Source organism: Oreochromis niloticus, linkage group LG9, assembly GCF_001858045.2.
Source record: "Oreochromis niloticus isolate F11D_XX linkage group LG9, O_niloticus_UMD_NMBU, whole genome shotgun sequence".
NCBI classification, from domain to species: domain Eukaryota; kingdom Metazoa; phylum Chordata; class Actinopteri; order Cichliformes; family Cichlidae; genus Oreochromis; species Oreochromis niloticus.
The window spans coordinates 19997101-20024258 of NC_031974.2; the positions used below are offsets into that span (position 1 = coordinate 19997101).

Below are 27158 nucleotides of genomic sequence, written 5' to 3' on the forward strand. Positions count from 1 at the left end.
TCTGAGTGCAGGATCAGTGGCCAAGCAAATGATTAAAATAACCACATCACTGTGCGCAGACCCAAAGAAGCCCATCTGACAAAATATACCACATATAAAAATGTTGTAGTTTGGTTTCGGCAGCATGGTGAAAGTTAATAAATGTAAATGTAAAGTTGTAATTTCTGGTTTCCAAGCTTTTTACTGGTGCAGATCTTCACAGATTTATGTGCTATTATAATGGTGTCTAACTGACATAAACTCATGAAATTTAAAACATGAATAATTTTCGAAATACTTTATGATAGTGTTGTGTTTTTGATTTCCCATGAATATACAAATAATCACTAATTCTGCTGTAGTGCTAATTGGTAACTGATCAAGTGCATGACTTAATTTTGTGATTCAATGAAAATCACAGCTAGCATCACAGCCCTGCTTTCCCAGGAATAAAATCACCAAGAAATAAACTATCACTAAAAACACAATAAAGCTACCAGTCATATAGAATTGCAAGTACAGGACTGTATTTCTAAAGTGGGACATAAAACCAACAGAAAGGCTCCACAATAAGAGGCTCTGGAGGGCCATTTCAGCCAGTAGGAAAAGGTAACCGTGTGTTTCACAGCATCTCTCATTAACAGGCAGCCCCTGGGTGAAAGTGACAGAGGAGTTTTCAACCCTGTGACTGCAGGCTGGGAGCTATAAAAGGTAGTCAGCTTACAGTGTTACAGGATTGTTACACAGGCATGTGTGTGTGAATGTCAGCATTTGATTATACACTTACGTACAGTATGCATGCGTTTCCATATGTGTGTGGGTATAGCTCCATGTGTTTAGAGTGTCTGAGTGTGCGCTGCACACAGCACAGAGGCATCAGTGGACTAATTTAAAATGTTCCCACCTTTAGAGACCTCTCCCCCTCTCTTGCCCTGTGAGTGGTTTGCCCCCATGGCCTTTATTCTCCAGACAGGGAGGGTTGTTTTCTCACCCAAGGAGGCGGGAGACGGCAGCCCCCGTACCCCACTGAGAGGGGAACACAGGGGGCTCGGCCAGCGAGAAAGAGGCCCCTGGTTCCCACATACTGCTCAGCATTAGAGTTCGGCCTAGAGCAGCACACCTACAGTAAACTCACACCCCGAGCCACAGCAGAGCTGTCAGTCTTCTCTATGCGCTCAGCCTCAGTGGACTTCATTATACACATCACTTCAGACCATCAATTAACTCCACATGCAATCCCCTGCCACAAAGGCATTCAGTGAGCAAATCTGCTATATTTCAAAAATGGGGTATATGAACAAAAATCATAACAGGTTTTGTATTGTCAGAGTATGATACTGAAAAAAAACAAAAAAACCCCTCACCATTACATTGTATTAGAGATATTGTTACTGATTACAACCAGTATTTGTTTTGTTTTACAAATTGTAATAAAGTAAGCATTTGCTTATTTCTGTAAATACTGAAATACAATTTTTCTAACCAGAAGAAAAAAAATGAATAGAGCTGAGATCGCCTCAGTATGGATTATTCTATACTGAGCATTTTTGATGATAGAAAACAGATCGTACTGTTAATACAATCATGCACCCTTCCTTTATAATAGAGCTTAATAACAAATGGCTTGTGTGGGACAATCGATTGAGAGAATTGCGCGTGCAAGTTGGGAAGGGAGGTCTTTTAGTGAAACTTCAGTATTTCTGGGACTCATCTAAAAAAACAGTGAACAAAAACATGAGAGTGCTGATCCAGAAAAAAATGGTTGGAGGAAAAAGGGCGAGGGAGAGAGAGAGAGACATAAGGGGGAAACTGATCCCTGTTGACCCCTTCGGCATGCCCTCTTTCTTTTTATGACTTTCCCCTGAATCGTCACTCACCAGCTCTATCAACACAGTCCAGCCTCTATTCACACACAGATATACACACACACTAACACGCATTATACGCTGTGGCCTGTGGCATGTGGCCTCTGCAGACTCAGTACAATATTATGCTTAATTGTGGTTTTTAGATGTCCTATAAAGCAGCCTAATGTTTAAAAAATGTTGAATCTAATTTTAAAAAAAGAAACCATATTTAAATTAAAGCAATTAGGAATTATACACACTGAAATTTTATTGAGCTCCTATTTAATATCCTCCTGCAGTGGCTGTCAGAACGACAGTGTTAAGACTTAGATGGACCACTCACACACCGTCAGGCCACTAACTCTGCACCTGTGTTTCTGCACAGCCTCTGGGGTCTCCCTTTATGGCTTAGACCAAATTAGATGGACCATATGCATTTCTGCACATGCTTAAATACATAACTGCTGCTGGCTGTGGTATTTATAGTTGGACTCTACTTGGCTCTATCTGAGATGCAGGACCGTAAATCAGCAAAGAGGAAATACAACTGGTTAGGCATTGCTGAGACCTGGCACTTAACACTCACACTGGCCCTGCTCAGCTTAAGAGGAGAGATCAATATGCCTTCAAGAGAATGTCAATCCTCCTCTGGTATGATTGTTAGTGACAATCACTGCAGAATCTGCAGAGACATCTTTACACTGGACACTGTAAAAAGCATCCCTACATAAGCATACTACACCAGTTAAAGCTGAAAAAATTGAGTCCTTAAAGCCTAAACACAAAATCAAATAATACTGTTGCTGAGACAGAGCAGAAGAAATGTGTGTGCTGGAGTTTTGAAGTAGACTGAGCTGCCAATTCAGCTGTGAACACTTTCAAAGCACATGAAAGGATCAAAACACGGGACAGATGTTGAGCAAAACCACATTTAAGCATTGTCACAAAGTGCCATTTTTTTCAAATGATTGGGGCACATCTATTAAATAAAGTGCAGCTAGAACAGCTTCTACATGGCCAGGGCATAAGGAAATATTTAACCAGCCAATTGTAGCCAATTAACTTTGATCACGATGACTGCACTTGGAATCTCAGTCGCTTGTCTGTTTGGGGGAGTATGCATATTTTCTTTCTCTGTCTCCCATGTTTTTTGCTCGTTCTTGGGCTTGCTTCATGTAGCACAGCCGAACATGGTGGTGAGTAATGAGACTTGGCAGGCCGGCCACAGATCTCTTCACACTTAAGTATCAAACAAAACATTTCCTCTCCTGTGAGGTCAGCATAAAGCAGGACTCTGAGGAAAAGAGCAGGGCCGGTGGGATCAGATTCACCGGGAGAAAAACGTTGAGGCGTGGACAAAAAAACTGTGGATATCAAAAATGTGATAAATTTGTGGACAGTTGCTAGTAAGTTGGGTTTGACATTTGAATCTGCACAGAGGGTATGCTTCATACCCATGCATGAAGTGTGTGTCACATTTGTCGAAACAAATGTGACACACATTTTTCTCCACGCCTGATCCTTCTATTCCTGTGCCCCAGGGGAAGATTTTACACTAACTGTACATGAATCAGGGGGGCAAGGGAGGGGAGGTGGCGGGGATTTCATGCTGTGACGGAGGGGTCTGTGGTGTGGTGTAGGTGGACAGCGACACCAAGCACACAGCATGACACACAGACAGAGCAGCCACAGAAACACTAGAGCCTGACAAATTGGACTAGCTGCCACGGGAGTGGGAAGACAGTGGAGGTGGGGGGCAGGGCTGGTGACCCAGGAGACTGACAGCGCATGTAAAATTCATGCCATCGCTTATGGGATAGATTACTAAGAGATTAGCAAAAGAGGCTCTACGCTACGTAGCAGTTGCTCCTTTTACTAAAAAATTCTCACACCCCAGCACATCCACTCCTCTGGCCACTAAAATCATCAGAACGTAAACAGAAGGCAATTGTGCAGAAACAAAACATACCAGAGTAAAACACACACAAACGGACTCACCTCTAAGTCGTTAAAGAATAAGTGCGTGTCGGCCAAGTTGAAGATCATTTCTTCCATCCTAAGGCCTAACGATACAGATGTTGGCGGGTCCTAAAGAAAACAGACAAAACTAATTAAATCAAACCACATCATTCTGAATCGCAAGTGTGTGTGTGTGTATACTGTATGTTTGAAGAAGCAGATGAAGCAATGCAGAACAGTAAATAATGAAGTTCCCTGCAAATCTGTCAATTAACACAGAAATCCCTTTAAATTCTACAGCAAGGTATTCCCATAAAAGAAGACATTAGGCGCACCTGAAAGTTTCAGCCTCTGTTTACGACCCTCTGAAAGGGACCAGAATAGTCATCAGAAATGCCACAGACAGACAGAATGAACGGAGTAAAACCATGCCTCTTCTTGGGAGGGGCAGTTAAATGGAAGAGCCGGGGTCACAGCCTCATCGTAAATAGCCCATTCTCCACATAGTTGTCCTGATGCATCATCTGATTGCTCTCTACATGATAAAATACGATTCCCTGTAAAGTTTCTTTAGTTATCTGACAGTCACTCTGTGTGTTCAAAATTAAAACTGCAAAATAATACAACCATTATATCAATCCCTATATCGGGCACAACTACAAATTCCTCCTTAAATCGTGATCTCTGTCAGCAATGTGACACGTGCTGCAATGGTGATATGGCTGCACTGTCTGTAAGATAATACCAAGAGAGGAGTGAACAACACTGTAAATAGTTAATGAGCCTGTGACAATGTGTGCAGTTTTCCTTTTAAAAAGTTAACGTATAGGCAAAATGTCATCAGTGGATTCTCACATGAACATCTAAAAAATTATAAACCCTAATGACTGTAATTGTAATGACACTTCTTATGATTATAAAATTGTCCATTGTTTGTTGTTGTTTTAGTTTTGGGGTTTCATATATATTAATATTACTATTAATTAACTAACTTGAGAGATATGTTTACATTCTTTTTTTGTGCTTGTTTGTTTTCATAGATATTGAATGCCTTTTATTTTAAGTCTCAAATCAGCAAAATGTCCTCAGCAAGCAAAGGACGAAGTCAAGACAAAAGCTTCCTGTGGAGGAGGAGGTTTTCCTGCAGCTGGGTGAGACCTGTATTAGAGACAAGCCAGGCAGGACCAGAAGCAGGGATTACAGAGTTAAACCACCTAAAGACACACCTGAGCTTTCCAGTGATTAGCTGTCACACCCCACAATGCTTATGTTTTCTCTAAAATGACAGAGTACAAACCACACAAGTAGAGCTCAATCCCCACTTCTAGAGGCTTTCTCCTTCCTCTCAACCTCCCAGTTTGAATCAATCTTTCAGTAAGAATTCATCAAAAATAATTAGCCTCCCACATGAAAATGGCTACCAGCTCCCTCTTCCCAACCTCTGGCACTGTTAGGTGATGCACTCTTATGGACTGGTTTGGTGGGAAAAGGCTGCCTTTTCTGCACAAGTGAATCCTTTCCAATTAAATCTAAACAATCAGTCAGTGAGGGAGTTAAGAATACAAGCAGGCCAGAAGGCCAAAGTGCTGCTGCTGTCACTGCTCCAGCACCACCTGTCCTGAGATGTCAGTGCCTTTAGGGGGACGCCAAGCCTCCCCCTCCACCCTCAAGCCCCTTACCAATAACAACCCCCATCCCCACCCACTTTAAGCTCTAGCTCTGGCCAGCCCAGTACCAGCACAGCTGGCCTTAGCCATCAGCTTTATGGGGGTGAGCTGCCTTGATGCCAATTAAAAGAGCTGATAAGAACAGCAGTGTGTTTATGTGTATGAGGGAGAGAGAGAGAGAGGGAGAGAAAAAAAAGTCAGAGAGAGCGCGGGTGGGAGGTCACAGTGAGTGAGCGAAAGTGTGGATGTGCACTCACTCAGATACACATCTATTTATAGCAAGTTTAGAGCAGCTAGGAGGGAAAACTGTTTTGTATCTTTTTTGTTTATGCCTGGCATCAATGAAAGCCAGAAAGGAGGAGAAGGGGGTGGAATGGTTGTGTTGGTTGTTAGTCTTAACTTTCTTTTCTAAGGGAGTTTATAGATCTGTATTTCAGATAAGGGCATGGCAGAGGGACAAAAAAATGGGTTACAAAGTGAGTAAAATGGGCAGAGAGGAAGAAAAACAGAGAACAAATGAAAAAATCCAGAGTGAGTGGCTCTAGTTAGCTGTCGCATCCTATACGAGCTCTGATGGAACGGGCCATTATGGAGTTTCAGAGGAGCACACTGGAGACCCTATGTGTGATTATGTGTGTGCATGGTGCAAGAGACCCTCATGACGGAGCCACAGCTCCCTAAGCTTTAGCTCTCTCTTTACGCAGCAGGCAGGGCTGGGAATAAAGTAAATAAACAGTAAAGGGTCGTGGGGCAGCCCTCTTTCACCCCCAAAACAAAACACTACCCCCATCAAACACCCCCTCATACCAGAACAAAGGCACAGAGCATGGGCCGCAGACGCTAAGCTCTCTGACATAGGAGGAGTAATATGTCATTTTCAACTTGCCAAAACATGTGGTGATTTAAAAAAAAACACCCACTGCTCTAAAACAAATAAAATAAAATGCATATTAGTTTATGAATTTCATATTGAAGTAAGTTTTTATATCTAGAAGGGGAAAAACAGACAGGATGATGTGCTTTAAAGGAACCTATGACCTCAATATAACCATGAGAAAAGCATTCTGGCTTATTTCCCAAATTATTTGTTTTGAAGGTTTAAATTTAGAGAAGCAATTTACATGAAACAACAAATAGAAAAGCCTGGAAAAGTAAACTCTCCATTTCACGAGCGCACAAAGTTACATGGGATAGAAACGACCTATTGCTATAATAATAAAAATATAATAATAAAAATATATGTTTGTTAATACATACATATTTGTTGAGTCTTAATTAAGCCAGGTTTGGCAGAATTTCTAAGCTCTAGTTTGAGTTCTGGCTGGGCTGTATTTAGTGGACTCACTCTCCTGCCAGGGTCTCCAGGGAGATCCCTGCCTGAAAAGGATGGATTGAGAAGCACTTAATTAAACTAACAATGTGGCATTTCTTAAGGAGAAAGGAACACTCAAGATGTGTCAATAGACATCCAGAGTGCAACTGTTGTGAGCCCCTACAGCCGGGCCTGGACGGGCCATGCAGAGCCCCAACAGCTGCAAAGAGTAGTCGGGTTTTTGTCAGATCCGATTGGACTCATTTCAAAAAAGAAGAAGAAGCAATTATCTATACATTGAGTTCTGCTCTATCGTCTCACTGTGGGGTTAGAGCAAAGTGAAATCTATCCTCTCCCCCCTCCTTTTAATATTTATGCATTTTGCTGATAAAGTGAATGGCTACTGCCAGAGTCTGATGTCACTCACCCGTCCGTATCTGTTGGCATAAGAACCCGTAAGCAAGGAATGGAAAATGATGATTGTTTCATCTAGGTCCCAGATGAAAACTCGCTGGAGAGATGGGGGGCAGAGGTGGGGGAGAAAGAAACAAAGAAAAACAGAGAAAAAAAAGAGGCAAAATCAATGGTGCACTCTGTAGGGCTGCAAGGTGATCCTCCTGGTCAATAGGCCAGGAGCGTATTCGTGTGCCACAGGGACCAGGATCCATTTGCTTGGGTTGGTCACCGCAACACTTCTCTCATCACCCCACTACACACTTTCCACCCCATGCCCTTTACATTAGAGTAATCAATAGTGACAAACTAATTAACTAGATATGTTAACATGCCATGATGTCAGTGTCTTTAATGGCTGCTATTATCCTCAGTCAAATGAATAACATATTAATGAAGAGTCCTCGAAATTACAGCAAGTTTGTTTTGACACATGGTCACTATCAAAGTGGGCAATAACACCACTTTAAGCAACAGCTAGTGAGCAGCCTTCAGTGAGTGGTATATATGTAGTACGTATCTCATCAGTGATGACTCACTTAATCACATGCCTTATTGTTTATTTACACGATATACAAAGCCCTTTATAGATGATATGCGTTTAGTGATGACTCATATATTCCACAATGCATTAATAATGCATTTATAGTTAAGGAATCACGTCTTTAAGTATTAATGCCCATCAAGTGTTAAAGTTGGTATGGCAGCCATATGGTAAGTGGATTAGTGTCCATGTGTCTCAGACAGGGCGAGGCTGTCTGTCGCCAAGGTAGCGGGTTCACCCTACCTCAAGGTCAGAGTCGGGCGGCGGTGATGGGTTGTTGTTCCTTCTTCCACGGCCACGTGACTTTCCATCCGAGGCTCGGCGCAATCGATCTGAATCTGAATCTTTAATGGGGGTTGATGGACTGTGGATGGTACTGTACTCTCCTGAAAGGAAGGAAAGAAGGAGGAAGGGGAGTATTAAAAGAGCGCACCGAAGACGAGCTTCTATTTGCTTTTAGAAAAGATGTTTAAAGGGACCATTTGTCTTGATGGAGGACAGACAGCATCCTGCAGGAGACATAACTTATAAGACTGCAGGTAACAAGCATGTCATAAATCAGATGCAGAACAAATAATAAAAGCTACTGTGCGCCATACTGATTTAATAAACAAGAGGTAATGGAGTGCATGTCAACTGGAAATAGCTAAAATGTCATTTATCTAAATTGAATGATGGAAGTATGAAATTATATTTAGTTAAAGCCAGCTGTCTTCAGTGTGAATGATGACAATTTCAAATGCAGTCATAAAATTCTGAGTGGCTTATAATATATACAATCTCAGTTGCAAGATGATGCATTAATGTCACATGAAATTATGGAAAATCTTACATCTGATTTCTGTTTTATCTCACCACTAGATGTAGTGGCTCAAACTGTCCTGTTCTTATGTGGTAGAAGTGAACATTTTCTCTGCTATGGAGAGCAAATTCCAAGAGGCCTCTTACCAGAATCAAACTCGTGATATTCAGGTTATACAAGGCAGGTCTAGCTGAGGTTTAATTCCTACCTGCAGGGTTGTCTGTGAGGGCTTGGCTGGTGATGCCAGCGGGTGGTTCCTGGAGGGTGTAGGTAGTGGTGGTTGAGGGCGTGCTGGGGCTGGTGTTGTTACTTGTCATGTAGGGTGAAGTGTAGGGTGAGCTGTTATAATACTGAGCATACTGGCCCTGGCCGAAGGCTGGATAACTTGGGTAGTCCTGTGGAGTAAGTAGGGTAAATTGAAGAAGTTGATCAATTTTAATTAGTTGATTAAAGTGATGGCATTTCATTTAGTCAAACACATGTAAGGGAATAAATTGCAGCCAAAACAGCTTGAATACACCTTAATATTAATTCTACAAGAGTCTAAACTTTACTGGCGGAAGAGATCAACATTCAGCTAAAAGATTTTTCTTTCTGGGGAAGAACACTCATGATTTTCATTTCAGGATACAGATGATCACTTAGAACAACTTTTTAGTAACCCCTATTGTACTTTTCCCTCTAAGAGCATTGTAAGGGGTAAGTGTTCAGCTTTTTCCTTTAATTTGACACAACTCTGTAGGTCACTTGTGTGTCAGTGTCCCTCAAGGTTTCATTCAGACATCTTCCTGATAGTGATGAAAAGAGACGTTACACACATGATGTCATACACTCAAAACTGGACAGCACTGGGGTGTCTGTTCATGGTTTGTGGCGATGGTGCTGTGGTAATGGAGATGACAGAGTTAAAAGAGACATCAGCTTCAAAATTTCTTTGAAGAATTTGTTCTAAGTTCACTGCATCTCGTTTAACATTATCATCTCCATGGCTAGTTCATGACTTTTAGGGAATCCTTTTCTTAAATTCCCTTTTCTTATGTTTCTGTCCAAAAGCCTGCCCAGCTCCAAGCGTGCAAAAGGCTGGACTTATTTCTAAGCTGCTTTCCAGACAATGGGTCACGATCCTATGGTTGCTTGTCTGCAAATGCAAATGAAGATATATTAGCCTTACTAGGACCAACGTCATAATACTGCCATTGTGACTTTTACATAAGTATTACCAGGGTGCTCACTCAGACATAAAGTCAACATGTTCAGAGAAGAAGTGCATGTCTGAGCAGGGATACATAAAAAAGAGTCAAATGGAATGATAAGTTCAATGGGATGTTAGAGGGAAGATTTAGATCAAAACACAGAGGCAGACAGAAAGACAAAAGGTAGCAGAATTGAAGAAAATAACTAGGTGGTTTGGCAGGGTAATCTGAGAAATGCCCTGCACCAGTGTTGCTACTTTACAGTGCAGATTCCAAAAAATAAATGCAAACACATGTTCTGTTCTGTCCTACATCTGGACAACGATCTGTCTTGTTTTTTCCCCTCCTCCTTTCCTCTGTGGCATAATATACATGTGTTGGAGGAGGTACGGTAGATAAGCCTGTGTACAAAGCTTTTGACATTGTGAATGATTTATGTCTGAATGTGTCATGGGTGAAATGTAGCATATTGAGTACGCATGTTTCATGAAGATTTCCAAGATCTGAGCTTGCAGTTCAAACCTCAAGTATAAAATGATAGCTGCAAATTGATACCAGATTAGAGGAATAAGGAGATAAGGGGGAAATCCGCAGCTACCTGTTGCGTGCTGTTGAAGCCAGTTGAGTTTGTCAGGGAGTTATTTCCTGTGTATAATCCTGACGTTGTTGTGAAAGTCCCACCTATGGGGAGAAAAACATTGGAACTTTAAGTTATGGTACATCAAAAGACAAAATTGAATCTGCAGTAGTGTAAAACTCGATGCAGCGACAGAAATAAAATGGTGCATTGTTAGGAGGGGGGAAAAAAGATTCATCTTGAAACAACTATTTGAGTAGGTGAACAGAGGGAGGCCTCAGGGAGAGCTCCAAACAGTGGCCTTATCTTTCTGCTCTTCCTCCCTTATCTGTGATTGGATCAGGCCTGATGAATGACAGTGCAGAGCTGGGGGGGCAAAACCTGCTTCCAAGCCCGCACAATGTGAAGAACACAAGAGACTGTTGTGTGCGAGTTACCGAAGGGTGGTGTTGAGTAAAGGGGGTGGAAACGGTGGATGCACTCTGGACGGGACATGAGTAGGAGGTGGGGGGGTATAGTGACAGAGACGTATATGAAAAGAGGGTTGAAGTTAGGGTGAGCAGCTCTGGCATGGTGTGCTACTGAAATCCAGCCCTGATGAATATGTATGCTTCTCCTTTCCACTCGTTCAAAGTATGGTTCTTCTGGGTAATTAAATCACTCAAAAGGGTCGATAGTATCTAATGCTCTAATATCATACATGCTATGATTTGTAGCATAGGACAGCAGCAGCTGCCCTCTGGGACACAACATCTCTCCTCAGTGGCCATCCACCTGTACTGTCATGTCAAGTCAGAGAACAGCAGGAGGGACAGCTTAAAGGGGTCATACACTGGTAGAGAAACCAGATCCTAATTCTTGAGATAACAGTTATTGTGGAGTTTCAAAGAACTGAATAATTTACATAAAAATCTGTCTTCATTTGTATACTTCGATCCACGAATTAATATATAAATGTTACTTCAAACCGTAAAAAAAAGAAAGAAAAAAAGAAAGAAAGAGAATTTCCCAGATTTTATTGCCCAAGGCTTAACGGCATTAAACTGAACTCAAATATTTATATAATCGCAAACAATGACTGCAAACTGGTCAACTAAATAAAACTAGTTTATCCATTACAAAGATGTAGTGAAGGGGATTCCCATTTGAGCAAATGAGCAATATTCGTGTTTATAAAGAAGTTTAATTGCAAAATACTCATTGGAAAAGCTGTGAGTAGGGGCCACGATGTGTTGATGTGACTTTTATGTGCAGATTTCTCATCAACTCAAGTGTAATTAATTGTGATCCAAAATAATGACTGCAATTAAGAAATGATTACTTGTGGAGTTTAGTATAAGCAAATTATTCTGCCAATAGTGTAATGCACACATTAAAATAAACAAAACTAAAAATCAAGGGTTTTTGGTCAGTTCTGGTCACTCTCTCTACTCAGTGACAGATGATTCAATTTTAATTATTTCATTCCAAATAAATTGTTAAAAAACACTGAGCCCAAAAAACAGTGGGCTTAGTTACTCATTTCTGTCCATACAAAAGCAGCTTGTTTGTCCACATAGCCGTAGGGGACATAAAAAGGGTGCCGCCATCGTATTCTTTAAACAACTTCTTTACTTATAACCGTAGTCATCCTACCATGGCCTAGAAAGTATCCCACAGCTTCAGTGAAAACGAGGCAGGAGATAGATTTACTGTTCCTAAATGAGGACGTAATTACACCTTTGTTGTCAGACACAAACAGAGGGAGTTCCTTTCATCCTATGGTCATTGGCCCCATCAGGAGGGCCCTCCCACACCGTGACAAACATGAAGCAGCTTTCAGAAAGGGGGGAATGATTAGGGAAGTTTTTCTGTGTGGGTGGAGGGGAGTGTGTATGTGTGTTTTGTGCGTGTGTCTTTTTTGTTGGGTGCGGGGGTGATAAGGCAGTGCATCGAAAGCAGCATGAAGACATTGAGTTTTGACTTGTCAGTAAGCTACACTTGCAGCATAGTGGCTAAAAGATAAAAGAAATACCTTTAAATTACCAGAATTGAATAATTATTTGTGCAGCTTGTGCAGTTTTTACCTCCAGCATGTTTTACATCCTGGTAATTATCAGCGCTGCTCTTTCTTTTCTTGTTTAATATTTTAAGGGGAAGGAGATACGTAAAACTTTCCTGTATTCGCTGAAGAAAGTTCAACATACTGCGAAGGTTCAATTGAACAATAAGACAAAAATAAGGAGCAAGGGCCGCAAAGAACAACAAATTAGCCTAATGCACAGTTCAAACAGTCATAAAAGCTCTCGCTGGCAGGTTTGAGGGTTGCTCTGTGGAGAACAAGGAGCCACATAAAAGCTGAGGGGACCCCCCGCTAGCCCGGTGAGAATGAGCCCATGCTGTTTGGAGTGGTGGTGCTGGTTATAGCAGGGGGAGAAAGAAAGGGCCTTGTGGTTCCCCGGGGGGCATGTTTTCTCTCCCTCCCCCTGTCCTGCTCCAGTTAGTTCACTCACTCAGGACCAGACATCATCCCTCCCTCCTCTCCTCCTTCCCTCCTGCCTTCTGGCTCCACAATTGGAAGTCCATTTGCTTTGCTTGATCAGTCCCCTTGCCATGGGCTATGTCTATCATCAGTGCACAATATTTGTAGCAGAAGTTTGTATGCCCCACTTGGGAATAGCCTATCAAGTCCAGATGGGGCTCTCCTTTTAAAAGGCAACCAAGGCTTCAGCTTCTCCAGCTTGCACTACCATTGGGACAGAATGCTGGAACCCAATTATTCACCTAATTAGCATCTGCTCAGCGCCACAATAAAAACAATGTCTCTGTCTGTTTACGCTTCTCTAATATTTTTCGCCATACTCCCTGAAATGCCCTACATAAAAAGTGCCCCAAGTGTCCACTTTACGATTTGGTGCCTTGACTTTAGCAACCACACAAAGCTCCATCGCATCAGAGATGAAAGCAAATAGCAAAAAACATTAATCTAATCGTCCTCTGCCTTGACAGCTGGCCACAGGCTGGTGGCAGCGACACTGAAAGAAAGGGGAGTATCAGATGTGGAAAAGGAGTCTTTGGTTGGGACACCCGGGCCTGAGGCACATTGCCCAGGCAGATCAATAGGCCGGAGAGAGTAATGATGATGGTGTGGCGGAGGGCCAGAGCCACAGTTAGAGAACCCAGGGCCAGAATAGTGGTCAATCTGTCATCTTACATGGCTGTCAATTACTAACGCACTTAACGCTAACATGGGGGGAAAAGATAGGCAGAGATAGCTGAAGAGAGTGAGGGAGAGGCTGAGATAGACGGAGGTTAAAAGAAAGACAGAGTAAGAGCATAATACTTAGAAGATGAATGGGAACATAATACTGTCATCATGAGTTAAACCACTAAGGGCAGGATAGCAGCTTGTGCACTCTGCCGCACATGCTCTGACTTTTGTTCCCGTCTTTTTCTCTCTGCCTCTCCTTTTTTCAGGTGTGAAGTGTGCTCCAAAATCTCTGAATGTGGCCAACTGTATTTGGTTAAGAGGCGTGGAAGAGAGGCTTCCCCTGCCACATCTGCTGCTGAGCTGGTGTTATTTATTGTGAGATGCTCTGGGGGCTTTTCAGCAACATGTGGAGATATTTCAACTGTCACACTTTAGATATTACAGGAGAGAATACAAAGACTGCACTAGCAGCTAGCTTGCCCAGTGCAGAGGCTTTCTGAACCAGAGAGAAGCAGAAAGAGTGTAACAGATACACTCCACTGGGCATTAGGCCTGATCTACATTTAAACTGTATGACTGGAGAGAAAGAGCACAAAAAGGGGGAGTGTAGGGTGCACAACTCATCTTAATCGGTTTCAAGGGCATAAATCTCTGTGTTCTCAGTTCTTAAACAAATGAAAATATGATCACAGGGAGAGAAAAAACAAAGGCTGGGGAGCGACATGGCTGGTGCCTCCTAAGTGCTTGCCATTTTTCCATCTGTGTTGATTCTTTTAAGAGAGGAGAGGAAAGGAAGGCGGCCGTTGTGGCTGCACATAACACCGCTGGGTTGCAACCACTATCAAGGGTGAGGGCGAGGGCTGTGCTGTGAATAAGTCTTCCTCTGCATGTAGATAAATCATCATCAGAGAGCTATTTTTCTAATTTATTCCTTATTTGGAAGGGCTGAAAATAAAGACAGGATTTTGTGCATTACATCCAAAAAGAGACTCACTAAAGAAACAGCAAAAAAAAAAATTGTTTGCCATCTATTTCATATGCCGTTGGGTTTAAGTAAAATGTATTTCATCTTGTGGCGTGTTTTCTAACGCACAAAGTCAAACTTCTGAAAAATTGGGAGAAAAAGCAAAGAATTCACAATGATGTCCTCACCCTGCATCTGGTAGCTGTAGGGGGCCTGTCCTGTCTGTGGTGTTGTGAAGCCAGAGCTGTAGCTTAGGAAGCCTGTCTGTCCCGGGGATTGGGACTGACTCAGACCCCCCTCCGTCTTTATGCCTGCCCACAATGGACCTAAATCAGTTAGTGACACCAGATCGGTTTGATGCACAGACAACAGTCAACACAGTTTTAAATTACACTGGACAGCAAAGGGACACCACCTCTGTCTGTTAGCATAACACACTAATCACAGTGGATGACTGGTGATTATCTGTTACTGATTTTCATCATTTGTTGTTTGGAAATTTTATCTTGCGCTGAGTTCCATCACTCCGCACAACAGCACACTACTTTGCTCGAAAACCAGAACGCATGTTTGGATTAGGCTTGTTTTATTTTATGATATTATTAATAACTGTTATTATCATTTAGCATAGGTCACATGAAAAGATGCACAAGTAACAAAACATTATGCCCGTGTTTGCGAGCTACCCTGACCACTGTTTTGGCTGAGTCAGTCACAATGTAGTCTCTAAGCGATGGCAGATTGCAGGACTTCATTCAAATAAACAGTGTAAATTCCTCCACATATTGGAGAGTCTTCTGGGGTCAAAACACTCCAAAGACTTAGGACAAATAAAGTCTACAGTAAGCGATGTACTCTATGCTTCTCTTGCAATGCCAGAGGAAACCAGTTCTTGTTTTCAGATTTATATCAGTAATCTTTCTGATCTATCTGAACAGCTTCATAAGCAAATTCTCTTCTATTGCACTGCAAGAGAATATGCAGGCACTAAACAACAACTCAGCATCTCTCTTGGTTTTGGTGTACAGGAGGAATTCTGGGAACATGAGCAAGGTACTTTTCCTAAACTTCATGAAGAAAAAAAAATTAGTCGTGCATTTCCAAGTCTTTGGGTTAATACAGTTTCAAGAACTCTGACATTATTAACAGACTCTTTCTAGCAAGAGGAGGCAATCATTTGTGTTAATCTTACCATAAGCTGGTATGCCATAGGGCTGGCCAGGCTGGGGGTAGCTAGCATAAGCTGCGGCCTGCTGCATTCCTGTGGTGTACTGCGCCTGTCCATACGCAGCCATATTTTGGGATGAAGGGGTAGGAAGAATATGCGGATATGTTCTGCTATTTGGGAAAAGAAACAAGAAACTAGAGTGAGAAAAGGAAGGCAGGAAAAGTGAGGCCCGTGTTTTACCCCCAAAACCATAACACAAACTTTGCTAACTGACAAATTCTTTGTGATTGAGCTACTTCGTTCTAAACACCCAGCCAAGCTGTAAGATAGACAGCATAGCAAAGCTCATATACATAGTGAAAGAACAATAAATGGCAAAGGAAATTTTTGCAAGATAATAATTACAACAGATTTCAGAGTGCGCTGGCTACAGACACCCATGCAAACAAAGCCAGTCAGAAAACCCCCATCTAGCAGAAGGATCTAATTAAAGAACGAAATGAAGTTGGATGCTGCTTATTTTTTTTACAGAAAAATAAAAGAAACCTTACTTGGAAGGGTAAATCTGTGGAGAGAACTGGTGCGTTTGTCTTGGGCTGAAGCCACTGGTTCCAATAGCTGAGGAGAGTTAAAAAGAAAAGAGGCAAGCACATATTTAAACATTAAGAAATAAGGTAAATATTATCTTTTGCCAACAGAACTTCTGGATTCCAAGGAAACAGTAATTACATTGCATTACTCTATTTATTTTGGTAACCTTATTTAAGGTTGAAAACCGGAGAGCAAGAATGAAGCAAAATAATCAGGTAAAAACATCAGGTCCTCCTGCTGACCCATGTATCTCTGAGCTACTTCTGAGCCGCTATGACAACCACTGGTATAAACACACACACGATGGCCTGAATCAGTCTCGGCTTGTGGCTTTAGATGCTTTGGGTCTTTCTAGCCACAGCCATATCTGAAGTGACGTCACTGATTGGAGCTAAGGAGTGCTACTCGTTTCATCAGTGATGAGTATATGCTTCACCGGGGCTCTTAAGGTTGAAATACAAACAAATCTACAAGTTTTTTTATTTTGAGTGCAGAAAAAATTATTTAACACAAGATTGCCTTTGTCAGTCATACTGTATGAGGCTCTGGCCTCTCTGTGCAATAATCAGGGGACGCTCAAACTCACTCCATCCATCTTCAACAATGTATATATTTGTACAATTCCCTGCCTTCATCAGAATAACTATAATATGCCTTCACTTGTAAAATTAGTTCTAAAATTACTACACTAATTATAGCTGTGGGGTATGTAAAATTGCGCAATATCAGCTGTCTCACTCCATTTTCCTATATAGTGTTAGAGGGTTTCTCCCAAAGCCGCCTCACAGATCAACCCTATCTTCAGTCAAACTGTGCAGGTGAGGCTAGGTGATAGGTAGATAGGTGCAAAGTTGGGAAATAAACTGAGACGGAAACATTTTTTTAAGCATCCGCCTGCTATTCATGGTAAATCACAGAAATACTGATTTTTAAATATGACTTTTGATCAACACAAAGCCCTACTTTAGCTAAGACAGGCAACTTTAACACAAAGCTGCTAGCAAGCTCAGATTAAACTGAGAATTAAACTAGCTAGTGCGGTTTTAAGTCGAACAACTCAAAATGTACTTGGCTGCTTTGCATTCTGACACATTCACAGCACAGGGTTCATTTTTCCAGCTTGTCAAATGACAACAGTCACAAAAGTACGTTTAATATCTATAATTTGATTATTTGTAGAAAATCTTCCCGGTTACTGTTGCTGATGCGTGTGTGCATGTGCACACATGTCAACCCACAGAGCACGTGTACGTTAACAGGAAAATATAAATTTACTTACAGGACTCTGGTAAATAATTCTAAATAGAAAGAAAATCTTTAAAAAGAAATTAAATTTGAGAGTGGAAGAGCTACCTTGAATGCTGTTTTGCAAATTTAAACTTTAAATGTTAAAAAAAACCCAAATTAGTCATATTGAATGAAATCAAAATAAGCTAATAAAATGCAAGAGATGGCTGTATAAATTAAAATCTATTAAGCTTGACAAAATAATTCACAGTTAGTTTAAAACCACAACAATTCAGGGAAGCAACAATCTCAGTCTCGGCATTTAACTGTACCGGAGACGCAGTTTTAAAACATCTGTCTAATCGGTCGTGACATGTAAAATAAGGGATTTGGTTGCGGGGGGCGCTAACTGTATGTAACTGTATGCCCAAACCCCTCACACACGTTATTAATATTGAACACTTTTCCCACATCAGTAGCACCTGCCACTGGACAAAACTTGCTCTTCTGAAGAGCGCTTTGGGTTTCCCCCACGGAGGATATGGGGTATAAGATTACTAAATTTCATTAATACTGTCAGAGACAAAAGTCATGCCGTGATTTATGTGCTCCGAGCGTATAGTATCAAGCATTTAGTCAAACAGCTTAGGAAATAAAGGCAAATTAGCAGCAGGTTAATACCATGTACAGCTGCACATAGTCCTATTAACAAATGTTTACAGCAAAGATTTCCTGCAGATGGTGGAAAAATAAACCCCCCAAATTTTAAATAGTTATAATTCCTATTATAATTCCAACAATGCTTATCATACTCTGTGGCCTTTGTTTTATTTAACAATGTGTTTATGTTAGAAAGAGTGTGTGTGTGAGAGTGAGATGCTTCCTTGCTGAAAGGAAGGTGTGAAAAGCCTGGCTCTGATAGGCCGATTGGGTAACAGCCCGTGGAGATCGAGGGCCACTGGGACAGCGTGTCACTCCACCGGACAGACAAGCTCAGTGCATTACAGGTCATAATTCAGTCCTCACTGACATGGGAACCAGTGGAGTCAGGACACACACACACACACACACACAGGTGAAAGCAAGCACAGCATATATATATGCTGACAGTTGAGGTAGATCCCCTTGTTCTTAAACACACTACCACACAAAAACACACATTGTAATGCAGCTTTAGCTGAAGGGACACTTCCCGGGTTCCGGCTTATCAGTCAGTCATCTCTATGCTCATCTGCTGTGTGTATGAGAGAGAGGCAGTCGGACACACATTCACACACACACACCAAAACGTCTCACCTGATCCTGAGAAGCTATCTAGAGAGGTGTCTGCTACTGAGGTGGCGATTTCGGTGCTGCTCATTGGTTCTGTTTTAACTGCAAACAAAGAAGACACATTCTCAGCAAGAGCACCAAATCAATGTCAGGAAAAAAGGAAAATCTTGTCTCACTACATTAGGCTTCCACATTTTTACAAACAAAAAATAACTTTTTGGAAAAAAAATAACATGTAATATGTGTATTGCATGTAAAATAAGATCAGCTAATTTAAATGCACAATACATTTGCAGTAGTCTTATGTACATGTATTACTGAATTGTCTAAATATTTTTGGTAGCGAATCTCCTAAGCTAGATTTTCTTTTGATCTCTTGTTATTTATCTTTCAGAGTGACAAAATAGAAAAGATCAAAACTAAAAGAGGAAAGTTTTTTATCTACTTAAAAAAGAACCATGAATTAAACTTTCATATGAGAATGGATTCTAGTAAATGTAAAATACTAAAGCTTTCTATTATTAATTTAAAGAAAATAACCTGACATATCAGTACTTAGATGTGGGATGAATGGAAATAAGTGCAGTAGATGTGCATTAAATTCGCTGATAAAAAGCGATACGCAAGTACGACTGAAATGTCAAGGAAATATATGGTGTATAAAATCTTTTTAAGAGGGTGGGGAACGCTGTTCGACCTTGCCGCTATTATACAGCTCAGCAATAGATTTGCAAAGACAATTTCACAGCTATCTGACAGCTCAGGAATCTTTGAAATCTATCCATTTCACTTCAGGCGGGCTGAAGGATTTTTTTCTTCCTTTTTTGGCAAAACAAATTGACAATGTGGGCAAAGGAGTCATGCTCAGTGGAATCCCTCATGGTTGAAGAAGCCATTTGCTGTCATGTTTTACATGTTTCCACTATGCTTGCTCAGTGCAGGAACATATGCTGACAAAGGGTAGTTCTTTTCAACAGCACACTGATGAAAAATAGTGGTAAATGCATGCATAAACTAGCACTCAGGTCACAGAGCACACAATAACCACTGTATTCAGGAAATCAGCATGGAACAACCAAATTAAAAAATTAAAAATTATAATGCTTATATGCAAGTTCACAGTACGACCAATCACTAACAATGAACTCAAGTCTGTGTCAAACCATGCTTGAAACAGAATACCACAAAAAATAACAACAAATACCAGAGTTTCTGAATGAAAGGCACAATAGTTGAGGCGATTTTATAACTTTGCAGCTGGTAAATAGTAATATAATTTTAAGGGGAGATTTTAAAGAAAACAAATTTCTTCACCAGTCAAGCAGATGGTTCAAAATTACAATGAATGCTTTCGGTTGAGTTGAAACAAACAAACAAAAAAAACAAAACACCAAGTATTGTCCTTTCATTGTCACCAACAGTAGACAAACCTGCAGCGGACTGTGAGTTTGAACCTAACAACCAGTCTGCAGTGGTAAGCATTGTGATGTTATCACCTATGGGAAAGACAGAATGGCAAAGGGACACATGACAGTCTACATCACGACTACGGGTCCTGTGTGTCATGAAGAAACAAACAAAAATAATAAATAAAAAAAATATACTTGAAGCAAAGTCCATTCTAAAGCTTATCTGACAATGTGGTGCTTTTAATAAATTGATGTTTTATGATTTGGGCATGACTTCTTCACTAAACAAAGGCTCAGATTTGAAGCACAGGTGAATCGCCTGAGTGACTATAACTATGTAGAGTAGAAACCACATGCAAAGTGCCATCATTTCCATTTGTGGGCTTTGAATAATTACATGGGTGCTTAAATAAACAGCTAATAGTCACGAGAAAACGACCAACACAGGTACTGAACTGTGTTAAGGCTGAGAACCAGCAAATGTCAAATGAATCCACGCCCCATTTTAGGATCTGGTTAATACTATATTACAGCAAAAGTTTTGATAATATATCCTAAAAAACATCTAAATATCAGTTCAACACTCACGCTGGCTTAATTGCTGTAAAGCATCGATACTGTGATAAAATCCTTTTAGGTTTACTGTCACAATTTTCAGTTATTTTAGGAACTTTAGCAAGCATCAAAAGAGAGAAAGCTAAATGTACGCACAACAGCACTGCACACATACCTTCAGTGCCATTGGGTGTCATGGAATTGTTACCGATGTGTGAGTTGTCAAGGTTGGGACCATTAGGAGATTCACTGCTTCCACTTACTCGGCTGTGCGGACTGGCTAGATCCTGCATTTCCATAGACCTGACGAGACACACACGCACACACGCACACACACACACACACACACACACACACACGCAGGCACACATCAAATCAAATTAGATAGTCTGGTTTCAGGGAAGGCGCAGAGCTCTCATGCAGAATTCTGTGTACACAGTGTGCACGGTATAAAACGGTGAACATGAGAGAGTAAAAAGTACAGAAGATAAGCTAAAAAAAATATGTATTCCACTGCACTTACAGTAGAAAAAATACACAATTTAATGCAAGTTTACTATTTTCTATCTTGCATGTGATATTTTTCAAATTGCTTTAAATAAAGCAATTTTTATGCTGTGCTAAATGACCAGCAAAAAAAAATATCAGATTAAAATGAAAGAAGTACACAAGACAAAAAAGTTAGACACACATAAAAAAAACTGTGTGGAACTGAGAGTGATAAAATGACTGGTAAGCATTTTGACAGCACAGTTTGAGACTGGTAGTCACAATTTAACGTGATGTGAACGCAAAATGTTTACTCTTAATTTAGTCTGATGCTTCTTGAAACAAAAATGGCCTTAAGTATATATCGTTTTGTGTGATAATGGAGACTGTTAACAGATGTTTGCTGGTTAGAAGCAACGCTCAGCATGCCTGTTAAAAACGCAGCACTCTGCTTGATTATAAGAGTCTATGCCTCAGTGATGGGCAGATGAGAAGCTCATGAGGCATGTGTTTGCTCTGGCAAGCTCCTTAATTGTTTCTGTGTTTATACAAAAGACCACGCCACTGAAAACATTATTCTCTCGTCTCATTTGTGCGCTCAAAGGATCTGATCGAGCACAGACAATGGAGCTGAAAGAAGGCACGAGTGATTTGAAAAAGTATGGCCACAAACTCTACACCCCATTTGTTTCTGCCGCTGCTCCCGTTGCAACAGTGAGTTAATGAAATTAGGATAAAATGTTTTGTACATTATACTGTCATTTTTAATTATATTGCAGGGTTCGGGGTATCTCTGCTATCGATAAACATCGGCCTTTACAAAAGGCCACAAAGATAAATGCTCAAGCAACTCTGAGTAGTCTGAGTGATATCAGATGCCACCAAGAAACAGAATTATGAGATAAAAACATTAAATTATGATATGCATTCACTGGGTTTAAAATAACATTGCAATGATATTATGTTGTAATACTTTCCAGTAGATTTTGGCAGATGCAGTCATTTCTTGGGGTTTAAATCCAAATCAATTATTTATGGGAAAAAATATATATATTTAAGCAAGACAGTACACACCAAAAAGGTAATTATAATTAACAAAAAACAGCAACACAAAAGTCCAAGTCAGTCTTCTTCACGCGTGCTCCAGTAATGGAAGCTGCATTGCCTTTTTCCCAAAGGTATATTAATTTACTCCTCCCCTAAAAATATCACACCCGCTAAGCATACTCTTAAGGATGATCCAGAATAAACTGACCCTATTTCTTGCACACACGGCTTAATCCTGTTTTCTTTTCCTTTTGCCAAACTTTTTTGTCATTAACTGACGGCTAAAAAGCCTCCTATCTCGCTAATCAGTCAAGCCGAGAAATGCCGACAGTTCTTTAGCAGACTTTCTAAAGCAATCTCTGATGCAACACAGAGAGCTACATGTCTCTGATGCTCCTGGCACTGGCACAACTGTGCTCTTACCTGGACCTAGATGGCTTTGAGTCCTCTCAAACCACACTCCCTTTCTTTATTCTGCCTCCACCTGCCCCAGCAGAAACAATGTCACTCCTTGTTATTGCAGCTCGATGTCACAGTCCGGAGCCATCCATGACACAAAAAGGCTTGTCTGAGAAAACATTATTGTTATTCTGGAGCAGAATGGGAAGAGAGGGCTAGCAGGGGAACAGAGGCTCACATTGTCTCGCTCTGAGCCGCAGCCCCGCTCCACTGTTGTTTCCTCCTCCAGGTCCTCCCTCCTCCCTGAGCAAGGGGAGCATGGCCAAATGACGGAAAGGTGATTCATCATTGGTCTACGACAGCTGCAAACTGGATTAGCCCTCCCCCAATCAACATGCAAAGCGGCTTAGCCAAGGTAAGCAGGAAGGGGTGGGGTGGAGGGGGTGAGGGGGTGTTGGGAAGGGGGTGAGGGAGTGAAGGTAGGCAAAGGGGTGAGGGGTTGTGGATAGAAGGGGGCTGAGGGCCAGTAAAGGGTGGGAGAGCCTGCCTACTTTCCTGCTTGAGGTAGCCTGCTGCTGCTGGAAGGAAGATGGGACTTGTTGAGCAGTGGCAAGTCAAGCGTGACACCCCTAGCATCTTCAGCAGATCTTTCATCTGCAATTGACACTATCTGAAATTTATCAGCACTCCTCCTCTAGGCATACTGACAGGTCCTAATGACCATCAGGGCTGCCTTCCCTAGGCCTGCCTGTGCCTGGGGCACAATAGAAAAATGCACAACTTCACAGCCGACTCACAATGGCCATGAAATAAAGAACGGGAGAAATACACACACACTTTCTCTGCGGTAACACAAAGGTTCATGCTTATGGCTTTTTTTTTAGCACACAAAGACACATAACTCATTCCTGTATGTCTGCATGTGTACACACACACACACTCATGCACAGGGCACTACAGAGGCCCCCAGATGAGTGGCGTACACACACACACACACACACACACACACACACACACACACACACACACACACACACACACACACACACAGACAGGGCACTTTAGAGGCCCTCAGATCAGTGGTGCATCTCAGACAATGAAAAAGACTGGAAACGAGAACATGGAGAGCATATGGAGCCACATATGTTTCCTATGACGCTACGAATGCCTCTATTACTCTCCTTTAGCTGACAGTTACATTTTGCTGTCCACTCCCACTCTGCTTGTCTCTCTGCAAACATCAAGCAGAGCCATATACTTGCATGGCTATAACACTATATTAGACCTGACTCCAGCCCACCATGGGAATACAGGGTCCAAAAAAGGTCAAAGGTATTCATATGGTCAGGTAAAAAAAAAAAGAAAGAGAGAGAGCAAGACGGAGCGAAAGATGTATAAAGTCTTTTTTCAAAAATCCTGCCATGATTTTTTAATGGCTGACTGTTTACATGAGCCAGGGTAACCTGAGCTCCATGGTCTAAGGTTTTTTTTCTTCTTTTTTTTCCCAACAGGCTTTGCTCTTCACACCAAGGCAAAGCCTTCATGAACACCATTCCAGCTTTACAATTTGCCTTCTCTCCCACCGCTTACGATACATCCATCTTAGCAAAAATAACCGGTATATTTTATGCTCACACCTCACTTTTACTTTCACAAACCACAGACAACAGCATTTCTTCCTCCATTAATTTCTTAATACTGAAATACACAAAAAGGATGAAAAAAAATTACAACATGAGTAAAATCTATATTTATAGAATATAAAGAAGAGGCAAAAGCAACGGAGACGAAAGAGAAACACATTTTGCCACAGCACATTAAGAGAGATCACAGAGTTGGGGGAAGCTGTGAAGCGAGAGTGTTGTGGTGGGCTGATGTGGTATGGTGTGTGTGGTGGCTGGCTTCTCTCTTCAACAGTTCATGCCAATAAAGCCATTACCATAGTGGTGTGTCAGCCTTTGCCAGCAGGTGAAACCAGCCAGGTGAAGGGAGTGAGGGAGAGCGGGGAAGATGGGAGAGGAGAAGGGAGGGGGCTTGGATTTAAAAGCAAAAACATGCCTTTCTTCATCATCGCTAAATATTTAGTTTTTTCTTTAAAAAAGGTCTGCATTTAGCATCTTTGATGTGCTTCTTTACTTCAACCTGAACTGCCAGGTCTTTGAAGCTAACAAGAACAAAGCCTGACTAGATGAAGCGTTGGAAGTGTCATCAAAAGAAAGAAGAAAAAAAAAAGAAGTGCCACAACATGCTTCATTCAGAGCCGTTAGCAGGCTTTTTTTTTTTTGCTACGCTTTACTTATTTCAAGACCTGCATTTCCAAAGATAAATATAGCTACAGCCAAGCTTTTAGCAAGATCATCTGAGCATGCAGGGTGCCTGACCAAGCACACACTGTTTCTTCTTCTTTGCTGCATATACCTGTTATTATACAAGCAAGGGTTGCTTATTTTCATGTACACACTGTCGTAAAAATTGTGATTTGTTTAGTATTTTAAGATCTTAATGCACATTTTAAAAATGCACAAGACAAGTAAAAGTGGCATTTTTCAGTCAATACCCCCTTTGTCATTTCTAATACATATTTATCTTATAATCTACACACAGTCTTTTGTATTTTACAGACTATATAAGCCATGTGTTGTGCGTTACAACTTTTGCAAAACAATGCTTTAATCAAAATCTAACTTTAAAACAACTAATCCCCACTTAAGCTGGTCAGCTGAATCCACATGGTGGCCCAGGAAAAATAAATCCACTCGCAAAGAATGTAGATGCGGACAACAATTGGACACAGATGTGAGTGGAATTAGGCACAGTTTACAAAATGCTACACTTCACTTGTGTCTCCATACGTGGCCAAAAAAAAATGACGGCTGCCAACAAATGCAACATTAAATACACTGGTGCTTTTTCACCCTGTCAGTGTTATTAATTTTACACAAGCACTGCACATTTCTGATAAAATGAAGTGACAGGTGAAGTTCAATACTGGTGTATTTTTAATATCCTTTTTTTTTGTTTACATGAAAAACAATTTCTGTTATTTTATTTATTACGACTTCATCATGGCCTGTATATCTTATTAAAAAACAAATCTAAACATAATTATTTTTACTTAAAATATAATGTATGACTTTTTTTTTTTAATGCATACATATAATGGAGGAGTATTCAATATATTTTAGCACTACGTGCATCGTGCAGTGACAATTGAAAGCGCATGGTGCTTCACATGCAATTTAAAATTTTGTACTTGTCTACAATTAAAAGCACAATTATTAACAGATGTGCTGTTTGTTGATGTGCAATTTGTCTCTCTCATTTGGTTCAATATGACATTGTGCTCCAGCAATTCGCTCAATGGCTACATTAAATCTGTTAATACTGTGCTCTTCAACCCTCAAAATTATTTCCAGAAGGCCACTTTGCCTTTGAGGGGCCATCAAACAAGATTTAAGGTGGACATTTTATCACAACCTGCCTACCACCGTGACCGCTGCAGAATGAGAGAGGCTTTACGAGAAAAAGGTGAAAGAAAGTCCAGAGACAAATCGGAATGATTATGAAGCTTTAATACTCGTCGTTTTAATTTTCTCAATCCTGAAAAAGCAATTTGTTATATTGAGAAAAATCAGTACTTGCACAGAACACACATTTTAAATTGCAGACTTCAAATTGACAACGCCAAAGGTTGCAAAGTAGTTTTAGCAATATCGTTTTTATAAAAACAAAAACATAAAACATAAATAAATTAAATTAATTCTGTGCAATGCAGTTGCAATGAAATACATTTTCTCAGCGCCTTGCTTTTTATTCTGACTCGGCGTAAACATATTGCCCTTTACACACAAAAGGCACAATAGTGGGTATTAGTGATTGAGGACCTGCAATAGCAATCATCAGGAAAGCTTAGAAAAGGCTCGGAGCACTCATTTCCTGCTCTTTCAACCACATATTTCAGATCTAAACAGGGGTGTGTTAACAAAACAACACCCCACAGTATTTAGTAAACAACCCCTTTCCACTAAATGCCCAGCATGGGCTACTTAATAGGTGCTTCCCTATTACCTTCTTCCTTCTCTCGAGCTCTCTTCCCCTCCATCTTCCTCCCTAACAGTTGAGTGAGGCTCGATCAATTAGCCGTCTGTGTCTTTCACCATTTTCAATCTCCTCTCTGAGAGAAGAGGATGAGAGCTTGGCCGGCTAGACACATCCATACGGAAGGCATCAGTCCTTGGGCAAACAATGCCACCATCACCGCCGACCACTCCTGCTTATAAACACTGCTGCTACACATGCATGAAGCACTGCAGCCAGGCAGAGAGACCCTGATCTCTCTCTGTGTAAAGCAAATACACAGTGTAAACAGCCCCAAATCAGCCTGCTCATTATCTGTTAATTGGATAAATACGGTTATTGTGTGAATGAATGGCTGCAGCAGGCAGTCAAACACACTGTCATGTTTGTCTACATAGAGCGGAGGCTCACTAGGCGATCCTAACCTCTCTATTTCC

At 41.0% G+C, this 27158-nt stretch overlaps 1 protein-coding gene across 6 annotated transcripts in view; it reads right to left on the reverse strand.

Moving 5' to 3' along the window:
- The window catches only part of eya1 (EYA transcriptional coactivator and phosphatase 1), a 63327-nt gene that overhangs the window by 11542 nt on the left and 24627 nt on the right, over positions 1 to 27158 (reverse strand). For 2 of the 6 annotated variants that reach the window (XM_005471799.4, XM_005471798.3), the window contains exons 2-12: positions 20885 to 21012; positions 20176 to 20241; positions 18770 to 18847; positions 16207 to 16273; positions 15680 to 15825; positions 14676 to 14813; positions 10355 to 10437; positions 8772 to 8958; positions 8005 to 8147; positions 7192 to 7275; positions 3825 to 3914 (exon numbers count right to left, since the gene is read on the reverse strand). In XM_005471799.4, coding sequence (XP_005471856.1) covers positions 3825 to 3914; positions 7192 to 7275; positions 8005 to 8147; positions 8772 to 8958; positions 10355 to 10437; positions 14676 to 14813; positions 15680 to 15825; positions 16207 to 16273; positions 18770 to 18847; positions 20176 to 20241; positions 20885 to 21008 — 1206 coding nt within the window. In that variant the 5' untranslated portion in view covers positions 21009 to 21012. The other 4 variants (XM_019363240.2, XM_005471800.3, XM_019363242.2 and 1 more) reach the window with 4 other exon arrangements.